General features: G+C 39.7%; 1 protein-coding gene across 1 annotated transcript in view; it reads left to right on the top strand.

Moving 5' to 3' along the window:
* The window catches only part of LOC138296718 (cytochrome P450 2K4-like), a 107,526-nt gene that overhangs the window by 42,140 nt on the left and 48,882 nt on the right, over positions 1–16,504 (top strand). Inside the window, exon 4 of the mRNA XM_069236119.1 lies at positions 8,657–8,817. Within this exon, the coding sequence (XP_069092220.1) occupies positions 8,657–8,817 (161 nt within the window). The remainder of the gene's footprint in view (positions 1–8,656; positions 8,818–16,504) is intronic.

Genomic DNA, 16,504 nt, shown 5'->3' on the forward strand with positions numbered 1-16,504 from the left:
CATTTAATACTTGGCTATTCATTTACTACGAATTTCAAATAAAGCTCATGATATGGTTTCTTTGAACATCAATTATTAAGAAATAGGAAACATGATTAAAACGTTGTTTAAATAGTTTTTACAAAATTACAGCTTTAGACAGTTACTTATAAGAAATTATGGGCCTGATTACAACTTTGGCTGAGGGGGTTAATCAGCCCCAAATGTGACGGATATCCCACCCTCCGTATTACGAGTCCATTATATCCTATGGAACTTGTAATACAGTGGGCAGGATATCCGTCACATTTGGGATGGATTAACCCCCTCCGCCAAAGTTGTAATCAGGCCTATGTGTATTGTGAAAGCATAATGCATTTAGAAATAAAAACAAAGACATGCTTTATGAACTATTTTTATTAAATAAACAATGATAAACAACAATAAACATAAAAAAATCTAATCTTAATATTTTTTATTACAATTAGTAAAATATATATTACATTTCAAAAAATATTTAAAAATTACATTAAAATAGTTTTTCCTTAATTTCAATGGAGAAAATTGTCCTTTTTTTCTATCTGTGGAATTCCTGCACGCACATAGTTGTGGGTCTCTTTATACAGCTGGTGGACCACAGCGGAGGACATCTGACAGAAAGGAGAGACCCGCAGACATAAAACTGTGACTTATGATACATGCACATTTAAAATTACTTACTGCAAAGAGATAGGGCGGGAGGATGAGTAAAGGGATTTATGTTTAGAGCTCATTTGTTTGAGATGCTTATTTTAACAAAATGTTACATGACAGGTAGTAGTCGCATCAAGTGTGGGTTATTTTGTAAAACTAAATTAAAGGTACCAAATTAATCATACATGCTCTTTTAAAAATTAAGTCTATTTTATTGTTAACTTTTTATTAATTTTTAAAAATAAACTTTAATTGTTGACTTTGTTTTGTCTTGCATAGGAGAAGAGAGAGTTTTTTTGTCTTTTTTAAGGAAGAAGAAAGCAAGACAAAAACAAAAGCAAGAAGACAAATGTTTTTTAATAAGTTGAACATTTATTTTTTGGTGTTGAATTGTATTTGGCTTCTGAAAAAAAGGATATGTGGTAAAACTAAGGTTGTATTTTATTTAAAAATGTATTTTGGATCAAGATGATTCTTGGTAATTCTTCTTTATAGTAGTAGTACAAAGACTTTATTCGACTTTCAACAAGTCATAAAAGTAACAATAATTTACATTTTAATATACAATATACAATAAATAAATACAATAAATAGGCTAAAATCTTAATGGTTTACAATAATAAAGGTCTAAAATAGCTCAGGTTATATTGCTACCCCCATGTGCTTTCTTGTGCTTAGTACGGAGCATAAAAAATTGGCCAAGGTTCCACACATCTCTATGGATGATAGAACCTGGAGGCTTGCGTACGCAGTACGACACTGAGGGAGGTTGATTATCCTTAAGAGAGGGGCTACTAGGCGCTTTCTTTGCTTGGCATACAGTTTGCAAAATAAAACCACATGGATTGTGGTTTGTAGTGACTTTGCGTCACAGGGGCAGGCCTTCAAGGTGGTGCTCCAATCATTCATGGTTGGGAAGGTTACTAGTCGATGGAATGTATCCAGCCTCAGTCTGGTGAGCACAAAACGATGGCGGGGGTTTATCACGTTCATCAGGTAAGGCTGGATAGCCTCCGTTGACAGGATTATTTGATTATGAATGACAGAGGGCTTTTTTGATTCAGCCTCCCATCGTAAGTCTTCTAAATATTTTAATGCCATAGCGCTCAGGTCCTTCCTAGAGATTGTTTTCCAGAAGAGCTGGATTTGTGTAAAAAGCTTTATTGCCCATGTTTAAAAAAAAAGTCATAATGTATTTTAGCCAAGGCACCCTTGTTGCGTATGTAGATTCCATACAGTCGGTCAAGATGGCCTTATTTAGTTCAGTATGTTCCGAGGTCCAGACTTTGTGCCATAACAGTAAGGGTTGAATCTTTATCAAATCAAATCAAATCTTCTTCTTTATACAAATATCACCAAGAATTGAAAAAAGAAGACAGATTAGGGTAAATGGGGAAAAACATATTGCTAAGAGTAATTTAAAAAATGTCATTTTAAAAAATATTCAAAGAAGTTTAGAACGAGAAAGTAATCCAAAGACGTTTATGATTAATAATAAGTAATGTAAAATGTAGGCTTCGTTTTCCAGGTAGTCTGTTGCATTTTTTAAATTAATCTTTGTGATATTTCTGTGCTTTTATTTAGAATTGTGAGGCAGGCAAAGATTGTGCTTGCCTCATTTCTTGAAAGCTTTGTTCTTTTTTCAAAATGTTCAAGAAATGATATAAGTTAGGATGATTTTTGTCACAATTCATGATTGAATGAATTATGCCAACCCTCTATGGCATTATTAGTTTTTTCATTCCTTTCAAACAGGTAGTGTAACAGTTCCACCACTCTTTAGGAAAAGGTAGTTTACACCTACAAACAGAACTATTGTAAGTGTCCAATCCATTTTTATTCAAAATAATTCGTTAAAGGAGTGATTTTTGTTTATTTTGCTTAAAGTAATAACGTAATAAGATTCCACAATTGTAGTGTAGTAGTAAACTGCACGTTCAAGGGGAAAAACTCAAAGCAGTTGGTTTTTTCAGGTTCAAACTGCATTTTACTCTATGAATAGTCTACTAAAGCTGTTTTTTTTTTTTTTTTTTTAATCTTGCACCAATCCGCCTGGGAAAAGTAAAAAAATCCCCCCCCCCCCCCAAAAAAAACAGCCTTGAATTCGGGTATATGGCTATAAGGTCCGAATGGTTTTAATCATTTGAATTTCAAAGTCAATGAAAATTTTCCTAGGACGTTTGTGCATTGTTTTAATTTTGACAACAGTTTAAAATTTAAGTATATGTAGTCATCTGTTTATCAGACAGCAAAGCATAAATGAGTGGTGCTGTGATATTAGAAATAGTTGCAAGAATTGTGTATATTTATGCAAATGGATGTGGGGTACATTTAAAAGTGCCATCCAATGCCCAAATATCACAGTTTGAGGTGACTGTTATGAGAAGTTGAGCATATTAGTATTCATTTTTGTGGGTTTTGATTGTTCATGAGAAAAGGATTCTGGCCCAGCAGGAAACTACCCACAACATTGACGCTGGCTTGTAATTGAGCCGGCAGCTATGTTGCGGTGTGTCAGGTGCGACTGCACCTGTCACGATTTTCACTGCCTGTAATTCAAGCAGTGAAAAGCGCGACAGGGCTGCCCCTTGGGGCCCCTGCACTGTCCATGCCAGGTGCATAGGCTGTGCACGGCCCCAGTGTGCCACCTGCACCTGTCTCGGCCACCCTTTATATGGCAGTGGAACCGGTATGCAAAAGCTGGTGGACACAGGAGTCATGATCCCCAGGGCAGTGCTGATCGCAGCGCTGCCCTGTTGGATTAAGACCGCCGGCACTGCCAGGCTGTCAGCCGGCGAAATAGTGGCAGTGCCGGCGGTCGCACCGTCATAATGTGGCTGTCAGACCGCCGCATTGGCGAGTCTAGTTCATTACATAGGTTAGTTTCCATGGGATAAGGCTTAAATGAATGTGTAGATTTTTATAGCACGGCTAATCACCCATGAGGGTATCCAGGCGCTGTCTATGTACACGAGGAGATTATGTAGTTTGATCAGAATCACAGGACGTTGCACCAACACTGAGGCTCGAACCCGGATCCCCAGCTCCTGAGGCAGTTGCTCTGACCACTGCATTACATCATTGCAGTATTTGTATCATTACTTACTAGCATCAGAGTTGGCAGTGTAATTCTTTGACAGAAACATCTGACCTGCGTTGCATGTCTGATCACTTTAGAGGATTGTAATGCAATGGTCACAAAATGGTGGACAGGCAGTTTTATAGTGCTGATGATGTACAACTACTTTTTAAAATAAAATATTCATCAGAAATCATTTTATTGTAAATCTAAAGCATGACTGAACCATTAATTTAAGTTATTTTTTAGTGTTGAGAAGCTACTGTTTGGTGAGGTGATCATAGAGGCGCTAGTTGATGGTTTTTACCAGAACTTTGGCAGGGTAGGGAAGGAGGGATATTGGTCGGTAATAGGTGCGTTTGGTCACGCCAGTCGATGGTTTCTTTAGGAGAGTATAGACGGCTGCATGTTTCCATGCTTCCAGGAATGTGACTGTACTTATGGAGGTGTTAAGGGTAGGGTTGAGTGCTCACTGATGGGGATTGCTCATTTGTCAAAGGTTTGAAAGGGGTAGAGAATGGGTTCTGTTGTGACCCCAGAGTGAATGGTCTTCATAATTGTTATGGTTTCCTCTGTCCTAATGGTGTTCTATGTGGTGATTGTGTTGAATTCCTTCATTGCTGGGAGACTCCCGGAAAGGGCTGGGAGACTGATTGTGGGAGAAAGTTGTTTTGTATAGTTGCAATTTTGCTGCAGAAGTAGTCAGAGATTGTTGCACAGATCTTGTGATGGGTTGATGTTTTCGGTGACCTCTGTGGGTGCGGTGAAGTCTTTGACGATTGTAAAGATTTCTTCACAGGTGTTGCAGTTAATGCTTTCTGTTGCATCCTTTGGAACATTGCAGCAGGAAGGTTAGCAAGGACTTATGCAGGCTGTGTTGCCGAGCGACAAAAAAAAAGAAGGCTTACTATTTCAGTTGCTGTGAGACTTCCTTAGCACTACAATTTGGCAATGATTAGCGCTGCACAGCACAGCAAACAAACCCACAACTCAGATTCATCCAGAAAGCATCTTCTACTTCTTGTTTCAGGCAGAACGCGAGGATCGCACAGCCTCTGATCCTGTTTGTTTGCACCGCAGCTTCTCCTTTCCGTGAGTCATTTTATTCCTCAGTTTTGGGAGGATGCGAGTATGCTCTACTCCTTTTTGCGCACTCCTCCCATTGCGGGGTTGCGTATTGTGTGTAGTCACACATGTAGTCATCGCAACACTGACTGCCATTTTATGTTGGGCAGATGCTGCATCAGAATGTCATTATGCTGTGTGCCTCCATTTTAGTTTTGGGCAAATTGCACCGTGAGTGGACCTATTGCATGCAGCGGTAGTAATTCAGTACTCTGTACCGCTATATGGGCACTGGAGATCCTTTCAGTCAGAGGGAAACTGATGGATGCATAAAGTGGTGTTAAGCACGCTACTATACTGGATTGAGCAGATTAACATTTTTAAACATTTCAGCGCCTTTCCATGTATGTGCTATTCTGGTTTAATGTGTGCTGGATGGCTCTTGTCGATAAACTGTAGGAGGAAATAAAGTGTACTTACCATACTTCACCAGCAGCTATTGCAGTTCAGACATTTACATTTAATGTTGTACTAGTATTACATATCCAACATGTGCTTCTCAAACATTTTCATTAACTCCCCCTCAGCCTTTGCTATGTTTAAAGAATACTTTACAAATGATATCTCAACTTTAGAAGATGAAAGTAGAAAAGAGTTTACGCCATGAAGAAAAAAAGATACTACTGCACAAGTTAGGCCCAGAGGGTTTCCAAATTTCAACCAAATGGAGGAAAAAGTTGGTCAAGTGAGGAATCAGATGTGTACAAGAAAGCACTGGACTATTTGGATGTCGATTTTTCCCCTGTACTATGTGTGGCTTTAAATCGTAATCATTTTTTTTCAGAGGAAGCAAAATAAGATAGACCCTGTGGAAGACTGTTCAATTTTAAAGAAATTGTCCACAACATATACATTTGGCCACCTTAATGTTGACTGCATTAGAGATCAGATTGTATTTCACACAAACAATACACACATTTAAGAGAACATATGGGTGTATGGTGCTTCTACTTTGAAAAATGTAATTTCATTTTTTTTTTTTTTTTTTAAAGAGTTATCAAAAAGTTGCACTCTAGTGGCCAATTTAATCCAGTGGAGAATGAGCAAGTCTGCAAAGTGGTTAAACAATATAATAAGAATGAGAAAAAGACCACCAGTGTTTGCAAAGCTGTCAAAAACAGAAACTGTTTTCTGTTTTAAGAACAGAGAATGTTACTGTTGTGCTACTGCTGATTATCTTGCTCATGACAAGAAGTTTCCTGCATGTGTCGTTTCACTAGTGTGTACAAAGAAATTGTTTAACACTAAAGTCAAATGTGTACAGGATGAGTTTGCTTTGGATTCGTATGGTGGGAACATGGAGACTCCTTGTTAAGTAGTGAGTCCAATGTGTTGGATGTTAACCCTCATTCCAAAAATGAGCCTGTCTGTGAAATTAAGTTTGGGGGTGGGGGTTATAGTGACCATTGTAGCAGATTCAGGATCACCCTACACCATAATCAATAAATTTGAGTAGAGAAATTTATCAGCTTTTTAGGATTGTAGCTACTTCCCAGTGATAGTCATCCGGAGAGTTTTACGGGTGAGATAATTGGTATTAGAGGGTATAAGTTGTTAACTTCTGAATTCAAAGGTAGATCATCTACAGGGATATTTTATGTTGTAGAGGAGGGTCCTTTGTTGTTAGGATGTATCGATCAAAGGGCTTTAGGATTTTCACTGGATCCCAGCAGGATGATTTCTTTGTAAATCAATTGAAGAGTGAATTTTCCAAAGTATTCACTGGTGTTGTGGGAGAACTGGAAAGGTTTTCTCCTACAATAGTACTAAAAAAACATAGTACCAGTTTTCCACAAAGTGAGGAATATTCCTTTTGCCGACAGGGATGACGTAGAAAGGGAATTGATTAAGTTGGAAGAAGCTAGAAGATAATTTAATAGGTAGAATTTAGCGAGTGGATGGCACCATCAGAGATGGTTCACAACTTTAGACCTGAAATCTGTTTATCATACAGGTGTTACTTCATACCAGTAGTGGGATGACCAAAGCCATGCTAGGCATTGCCAGGATGTCTTTGTGTTCGTTGTGCTATAGGTTTGTGGTGGAATATCTTCATGGTATTAAGAACAGTGTAGGAGATTTTTTTAGCAGAGCTCCTTTGAATTCTACTGATGATCAGTTGGCTATTTGTAATGAATGTTGTGTTATGGAGGTTTCTGTGCCAAATGCCATTTCTACTGAGGGACTGGAATCGGCTTATAAAGACGACATGTGAGACTTTCTTTGCACTAAACGTTCAACTAGGCATTTCACTTGGTTTCTTGGATGAGCTGGTGGTTCATGCTCAAAGTAGCTTCTAACGCATCTTTTTCCACTTTCCCTTTGCTGGTTCTCCATTGTCGTTCCAAGTATTGCAGTATCGCTTGGTCATTTTGGACTTCTGTGCACCAGCTGGTTTGTGTTCTAGTTTTTGCTGTGTTGCTTCATTTCATGGGACCCAGAGTGTTGGCACAATTGGTGATCCACTTGTTGAAGTTCTTAATGTTGCGTGCCAGGATACCTGGGGGTTTCAGTGTGTTCTTGTGTATGGTGGTCGTCCAGTTTGCCTCTGTTAGGTTTTATTGATATACATCGCCCTGAAATGTGGCTTGGTCATATACCTCTCCCATGTCTCTAATAGTATGCATGGCACTACCGTCTATACCCGCACCTCAACAGAACACTTCCCCTACGCCAGCCTTCTCTTTTGTTTCAACTGAGAGAGCAGCCAAAAGCAAGGTACTGAGGTATATTTCATCTTTATTCTCCACTGGATTGCTTACACTCCACTGTTGTACATTGATAGTTGACACACTTTTTCCAGAGTCCTATGGCAATATATACCTCCATCAAGGGTTCTTTAAACAGTTTCTGTCATAGAGGGTCTAATTATGAGTTTGCAGTCTTAGGACCGTAAGCTCGCAGTGGCAGTCGGACCACCAAACTCCTGGCGATCCGACCGCCAGATTATGATCCTAGCGGTCGGACTGCCAGGAGACCTCCGCTGGGATCAGGGATCCTGATGAGTTGGCAGGGGTCAAAGTTGTGGTCAGTCACAACGGTACTGAGAAAAAGCAGTGCTGGGGGCAGAGGGGTCCCCTGCACTGGCCACGACCATGTCATGGGCAGTGCAGGGGCCCTCCTGTCAGCATGATCGGAATGCACATGCAGACAGTGCGCATTCCGAGGGTGCTGTGTGCAGCGACATTGGCCTCAGCTCTTTAAGGGTGACAAGGCCGATGCTGATGCACTGTTTCCACCAGGCTGACTGGCGGAAATGTTGTAATTTGACGGTTTCCGCCAATCAGCCCGGTGAAAACATCGTAATACAATGGGGGTGAGGCCACCCTCTTGATGGCTGCCTCACCCCTGCCATATTGAAGTTGTGGCAGTTCAACCGCCCAACTCGTAATGGGCCATAGTGCCTAGTAATATTTTAATGAGCATTTACTAGACCTGTAGGTAACTGTAATTTTTAAGTTTTATGTGTTTTTATTTTTGCCTCATAAGTATCCTGCTTAATCCTTTGAGCCAATTGATTCTTTGCAACACTATTCCGTTTGCATTCCATATTTAGAGCAGGTTTTTTGTGTTAATTATTTCTTGAATAATTTTCTCCTAGAAGCGTAGGTGTTGAGCTATATAACCTGATGGGATTTCTCACTCAGTATTGTAGAGACTAATGCATTTGAAAGCCCAACTAGAAATCTCCGTTACTTGTTGGACTACATCAGTGATGCTAAAAATGTGGAAATATAAAATTGCTAATTTACAATTTGTTTTCTTAATTATACTTTTCAGGAAAACCTTTTGATAACACAACAATCATGAATGCTGCTGTTGCCAACATTATTGTATCTATAGTACTTGGACACCGCTATGATTACGAAGACAAAACTTTCTTGAGGCTCCTAAGTTTAATAAATGAAAACTTTAGGCTTTCAGCTAGTCCTATGGCATCGGTAATTATAAATAATTATTTTTTTGATCACTCTAAAATAAAAATGTTTTGATTAGATGAATCTTGTTTGTTGTATGTTAAGTACTTGAGAGTAGTGAACTATACTTTGTATTTTTGCAACTTCTATATAGTTTCAATATTGTAAAGATTAGCCTATAAATGCTCCTTATTTTAACCATTGTAGGCTTGATGTAGGAATGGGATTTATAAAACATTTTTGCAGGTTTATTTTTCTCTGGTATTTGCACTGCTTAGTAGATACTGAGGCTCTCATTCATAGGACTATGTAATATAATTAATTTCCCCACCTCCGGACATTTTACCAGTTAAAGGGTGGTACAATCCCTGAGCGGGAAATAGCTAAAAAATATGGAGATTAACCAGAGGAATCAGGTGAATTAAAACATAAATTCATGAGATAATTCTTCCTTTCTCAGTCGACATTCAGGGTACCTTATGTAATAATTAGGTAATTCTGCATTTGCAAAATTCTTTCCCACAGTATTGATAATTTCGAGTGTGAATTTACCAGTGTGGAATTGCTGCGTATCTTGCAATGGATTTTTCATAGTGTAACAACTTAGTCATGTGTACTTCAGTGGCATTTTTTTACCCCATTTTGAAGGCGAGGACAAAAATATTATTATGAGAACACAACACTATACGTGTAAAGGAAGAAATGCTGAAATGAAGCCACACATTTGGTGTGTATAGTAAGTTTGTGATAGAGCAAATTACTTTGTAATTTGGACTCCCAATGTTTCCTTATAGAAAACAGGCCCACAGAAAGCAGCATTTCTGTATTTCTACTAATATTGTTATTCTTATATATAAAACTAAATTATAATAATATCTACTAATATGTTAAATGAGATTGATAATTTTAAAGTAATATTAAAGTATATTTGACAGAAACTTCACTTTGAATCCACCCACAAACAAAAAAATATGAAACAGGAAATATTTGTCCTTGCATACGACTTTACAGTTGTGAATTTTGACTCTTACTCTTTAAGATTAAAGCCTTAAACAGAAGTACAAAAATCAATATAGATGAAATAAGGATAGGAAAATGTGAGACTACATGCAGTCCTCAGTGAGTCTCTTTAGGTGAAGTACACCAGCAAGCGAATACACGGGGGGATCAAGATGGGTTGCCATTGGCATACCAGTAGATGCTCCTGCCATGTAAAATCTCACCCAGTTGTTCCATACATAGACGGCGAAGAACATGGGTAGTCTTTTGCACTTCACTAGACATGGGTACCATCAGAAAAGGAACTAACCACTGCTGATGGTGAATCTATTTGACTTGATAAAATATGGTAGACTTGTCCAAGAAACTATGCCTTTTCTAAGTATTGATGCAATCAAAAGACAGTACTGCATTCACTCTTGAGCTAGATCTTCTGGGTCCACCCTTTTTCCAATTCTTTTCTGAGTCGAAAGTTTCCTCACTCTTCCTCCTCCTCAAAGCCACAGTGTAATTAGTGGTGACACATTACTTGGGGTGTTCAGTTTTCCTTCCCACCCGTTAGGGGAATTTTATCCAGTGCTTTGCTGGAGCAAATCTCTGGCAATTTTGAAGAGGAAAAGGGTCAGAGAGAAGTTTGAGGATGCCCACAAGCTCACATTCTGGTGGTTTTTCGCACACTCTTAAGCCAGATGATGGTTCATCCACCAACTCCATACTATTTGCATTGGGTGTCCTGCTGCATTTTTGGACATAGTTTTGAGGAACAATTATGCAGTAATGTGAGAAAGTGGTTTATTAGTCCATCACTAGTAACAATGGCAATATCTTGTTATGTCCTGTTAAAGGTTTCAGTAATTTAAAACTGGGTCCCAACCTTGGAAGCTATGGTGCTGAGCAGAAAGACTTGGAGCAAATGTGTAAAGCATTCAGAAATAACTAGACAGTTGAAAAATCTGAAACATAACACAATAATCCCACTCCAATGTATATAGATACAGTAACATTATTGAACAAAATGCCAAAAATCCAATTAGGCTAACCCGAAATTTGAATTAAAAAAGATTTAAGGAAAAATATTGTCAAAAGCACAAGCAGTCAATAGTCATAGTAAACCGGGAATAAGGCACAATTTCCGGCTGACTGCTATGATGCATGGGTCTGATACAGCAACCAAGTAGGACCTTGTTGGAGGTTAGTTTTTATTCTGGAAATCAAAAATCTTCAGCAGAGCAAGGCACCAGACTGTCTACGAGGAAGTGTTCGGGAAGGCAGATAAGTGTTGGGCAAGGTCAAGCTAAAGCTTCTGTTTTTTGGCAGGAAAGCCTCAAAGTGGGAGGAATTCTAACTTCGCACCCAGGAAAGTCCTCTCATTGGTCAGATACCTTTGCGCCTTCGCCTGGTAAGGATTTGTACCTTCAGAATTAAGGCCTGATTGAGATTTAGGCAGAGGGTGGCGGATATCTTGTCTGCCAAAATTTAAATACCATAGAAAACAATGGTATTTAGATTTCGATGGACGGGATATCCTTTACCATTGTAACAGAGTAACCCCTCCGCCTACAGTGGGGCAAGGCTGTGGCTGTATCCAACGTTGAGTTCCACAAGACTTGGTACCATCTCACTGAGGGTTCTCTTACATAGGATGTGCTACAATAGGGAAGCTCTGAGCAGGAGAAACCTACCTAATTTTGTCATAGTTCCCGTTTGCTTTACTGCTTTGCGGCCATGTCAGGGCATTTTCAAGATGTAGAAGTCTTTGGTCCCACTAAGCTTCTGCTCTGAGTGCCAGGGTGTGTATGCATAGTAGAGGATGATGGTACTAGTGTCCTCCTACAAATAACTCTAAAATCTAGTTTAAAACAGGCTTCTGTGCTCACAAGAAACCCAGGAACAGAAGTCTGGTAGGGAAAAAGCAGGGTCTTTCAGCAACCAGACAGGTGATGGAGAAGAATTGACCCAGTCTCCTGTTTTCATGTGCTTCATACAGAGCCGTCATGCATGATTTGTTGTTTCACACATCAGGAGACATGCCATCTAGTTGTACAATCAACATGGTATAAAATGCCTCAATAATTAAAACAGCTGTATGTAGGCACTGGCTGTTACAGATGTGTATATGTAGGACATATGCTGGTAGGTAACAGTAGATTATGACGACATGTTACAAAAAATTGGATTACACAATGAGCGAGGGACACTCATTGCTTGGAGGTGAAAAAACAAAAGCTGTTGTGAGATGTGATGGGTAAGACCAGTTAGCTATGAAGGGGGTAATTGTGAGGGCCAACACACACCTCTACAGGAGTATAGATATATCAAATAAGATACAATACCAGAAAGATATTCATATGACCCTTCAAGTGGCAATAAGAACTTCACAACATCTCTTCTTCAGTTCCATATTTAACATTTACATATATCTGTCATGTCCTCCACAATCAGTTCAATTGTGAATGTTGTACACAAGTGAAAACCTCTAATCAAACCTCAATTGTCAAGTTTCTTCAAAACACTACACACACTTTTCTGTTTGTGCGTACCATCTCCCCACCCAGCTCCACCAGAACATTGTTAACCCAACAGCCAGTCACTGCCTTGCTGCTTACATAAAATATGAATAGCCACAAATAAACCCTATCAGACTTTCGAACACCTTGCTGAATGTATTTTGCGGTTTGCCCCTTGTAATGAGAGAGAATGATTTGAGGAGAAGGAGGAGAAGAGCTGAGAGAATCTTTAGACAAAGGATCAATATTTTTGGGAAGTCCAACCAAGAGGTTTCCTCCAGATTCCGTTTTCCATCTGATGTCATCTGGGACATGGTTCTGAGAGAGAGCAGGAGCTTGATTCTGGTGCTTTCCAATCCTATGCCATCCCAGCCTATGTCAAGATCCTAGCAACTCTACATTTGTTTGCTGCTGGGTCATTCCTGGGGGTATCCTGTAACATTGTGGGCATTTCTTAGGCAAGTCAGTCCCAATGCTTGCATTAGGGTCTGAGCTGCATAAATGAGAGAGTGCATCTCTACATAAGTATGCCACATACACTAGCAGTAAAGCAAAGGTTTGCTAGGGATTTCTACCTCTTTCCCTGGTTCCCTTATGTGGTAGGTGCAGTTAATTGCTCTCATGTGGCACGTCAGCCACCTAGCCAGAATGCACACATCTTCCACAACAGACACCGCTGGCACTCCATTAACATGCAGGGTGTGTGTGATGCCGTTGACAGCTTTACTCGTGTGTGCAGTGTTCCCAGGCAGTACACATAACAGCTATTTATTTCACTGTAGACCACCACTTGATTGGCAGCTGGCAGTGATAGAATTTGGCAACATGTGGCTTCTGAGTAAGTACTCAAGCACCATGCAAGTCTCATATGTATAAATGTTGTTTGAAAAACCATTACAAATTACTCATTCTCATGACACGCACATGACCCAAGCAGACACTGTCTGTACATTGTGAACTGTACAGATGCAAGAGTAATATGTACAAATAGTTCCTCATTTTCCTCCTTAGTTGATGCTGCATACGCACTCTCTCCTCATCTTTTCACAATCCCTATACCACAGTGTAGGTACAATAGGGCACACATATGTACATGCACCGTCATAGAGCTCACTTTTGGTTTCCTAGATACCTTGACCATACTGTGGAGGATATTGCTGTAGTTCCATGAAGTTGTGTGCAAAATATTAGTAGTCAGTTACATTTTGCCCAACATTGCATTACGGCAAGGCTTGCACATAACTGAGCTCTCACCAAGGTCTGAATCCTGGAAACAGAGGCATTGTCCCAAACAGAGAGAAGGGTATGCAGGTTGGGGGGGGGGCAGAGGCACAGCGGATTTTTTTTTTTTACATTAATCATCAACGTCTATGTTAGGACAATGTTTTGACTGTGGACTTAATTTTATTTAACCCTTTTACATAGAATTGTTCTCCTCACACTTCCTGACATGTTTTTATTATGTTGCCCAAATCCCACCAAGTTCCCTCAAACATTCTACTGGAAGACTTTTTTTTCCCTTTCTTCCTTTCCATCATACAGTATTTATTACAAATTTACATTTAAATCCTCACTTTTAATTAAAGATTTGGAGCTAAATATAATATATGTTTACAAACCGTCCCTCTATCTTGGGTTTTCTATTAGATTTGTTGGATTCAAAATGGTTAAATCTACACCTGTATGTGTTTTCTATGCTGTCTACATGATACCTTGTAACATGGATGGTCCTACAAATCAACAGGTAGTACTCACACATACTTACAGTCACATATAAGTTCTACAAGAATATCCATTTGAATATAATCAAATATAAATTAACTCTGGATAGAAGTACTGACTGGTAAACATCATGAAGGTTATATATGTATATATATATATATATATGATTTTTGAGAATACATATTTATGGTGGTCACAGGGATATCTCTTATGGCTATGTAAATGTGGCAGTGAGGATTTCTGTGAGTTAGTGCGCATTCAGGGTTGGTACCAATGTGTCAGATGGGTGTGTGGCATCTGCTTGTGCAGGTGGTTTAGTCTGGACAGCTGAGGAGAGTGGGACCTGTACAGGGAGGGTGCCTGTATAGATGTGGGGGTGCCTGTACAGGTGGTGGCACAGGTGACTAGGGTGGGGTGGTATGCAGATTGGTGTATTGGGTCCCTTCCATGTTTTGGCCATGATGGAAGATTTGAAACATTTTCAACATTCCCTCCATCATCTTCATGGCCAAGGGATTGTGTCTTGCACTCTCTTCCATATGCATTGTTATTTGGTCATGGTGCTTCCTCACAATGTCTTTGCAACAATACTGTCTAAGGTATGGGTCTACCCGTCAATCATCTGGGGGATTTCTTGTAGTGAGTATGGATGTCCTGCCTCACATCAGACTGCTGTTGGAATACATTTGATTCCCCCAAACCCCTCCACTGGCCAACATGAGCATCTGACATCCCCCTCTGCATGGAACACCATCTGATATAACTGTCAGCTCCATCAGCACGTTGCAGGGTGGCACATGGGAGGCTGTGGGGAGAAGATCCGTGCTTAGGGGATAGCTGCTCCTCATCAAGGGTGTTACGTCCTTGAGATCCTTAAGAGTAGCTCTAGGATGCGCTGTTATGGGAGGAGTGTATAGGAAATTCATTGCATCACCCTTAGATGGGAAGGCTGCAAGTAGGTGATGGTTGTGTTGTGTTGTTGGGGTTGAACTCTATGGCTGGTTTGCTGACTGCTGGGAAGGGATAATTCTCAGAAGGGAAGAGGGAGCTACAGTGCTGTCCAGACCCGATGTAGCCTTCAGTCTTTTGGCTGGTGGACCAACAACACACTTCCCCCTCATCCATGTCCTCCTCCACGACCATCACCTGCTTATCTTCTTCCCCCTCATCCTCATCTTGTTAAGCCGTGCTGGCTGCTGATATCACTGCTTGGAGGAGGTTTGAGTTCTCGCTGCAAATTGCCCTCCACTTGTGAATATTTCAACTTCATTAGGCGACTCATTGTCCCCAGCACCTGAATGACAGAGTTTGCAGCATATTATGTACTTGCCGTAGTATGTCTGTGCTACAGCACAACAGTTTCAACAGTTCTTCTTTGCATCTATCTGACGTTCCACTTGTGATCTGGTATGTGTAAACCTATATGAGGTGTTCAATGTAGCAGTGAAACGCAAAATCATACTCACCAACTCTAGCCACATATCTGTGTGGTATTGATATCCCTGGTGATGGGAGCTGCTGAACCTGGCTCCTAGATTGTATGATTGAAGACCTGATCCTCGATCCGACAGCTTCAGAAGGAAATTACACCTTAATTATTGTTTATCGTAAATAATAAATGAACGTGCAAAATAAATACACCTATCACTGATTATGTGTGAAACATATCTCACACCAATATTAGATGCTTAGAAAAAGTGGCTAAATGTGCAACATTGCTTTCCCAGTGAATTATTAATTGTGAGCGGTTTGGGAAATAATAGTTGACACAACTATATGGCACACTCACCTGATGGATAAATGGTAATGGGTCTGACTGCTACAGCCAGAAAGTCCCCTAGTTCCCTGAAGGAGGTACTTTGGAATACTGATGTACTCCTGACAGCAGCTGTAATGAAACAAACATATGCATAGCACAATAAAAAGGATTATATGTATTATTTTTTATGTATTTGCCATTAGAATAAACTGTGAACACAGTTAGAGCTACTCCTCTTTAAATGAGACAATATAAGCAATTGGGTGCATACTATGTTTCAATTAAATGTTGTCAGACTTTCATTAGCCAACATGTTATGAAGTTGTATATTCTTATGAACCATATCCGAACACGTGGGTATGGGTGACAACAGGGATATTTGACACACAACACAATTTCTAACATGTCATCCACTTTATATAATAGACAACAAGCATCAAATAAAGTTAAATATAAGTGCCCTTCCTATGGTTTATCATCTGGCAAGTGTGTGGTGCATGACAATTCATGATACCCTTACGTGGTGGAGAGGTTGCATATGTTGTCTTGGCCACGGTCACTTTTCATGATAACAATTCAGCAATTAGCATTTAAGAACAGAGAAATGCAGCTCTGAGTTAAGCAGACAAGTTACATCAAGCAGATATTCCATATTTGTCACTTGCTTCTGAATGATTAACACATGCACCCTAAAATTGTTAATGCCCATAAGAGAAAAACATGA

Source organism: Pleurodeles waltl, chromosome 5, assembly GCF_031143425.1.
Source record: "Pleurodeles waltl isolate 20211129_DDA chromosome 5, aPleWal1.hap1.20221129, whole genome shotgun sequence".
Lineage (NCBI taxonomy): Eukaryota > Metazoa > Chordata > Amphibia > Caudata > Salamandridae > Pleurodeles > Pleurodeles waltl.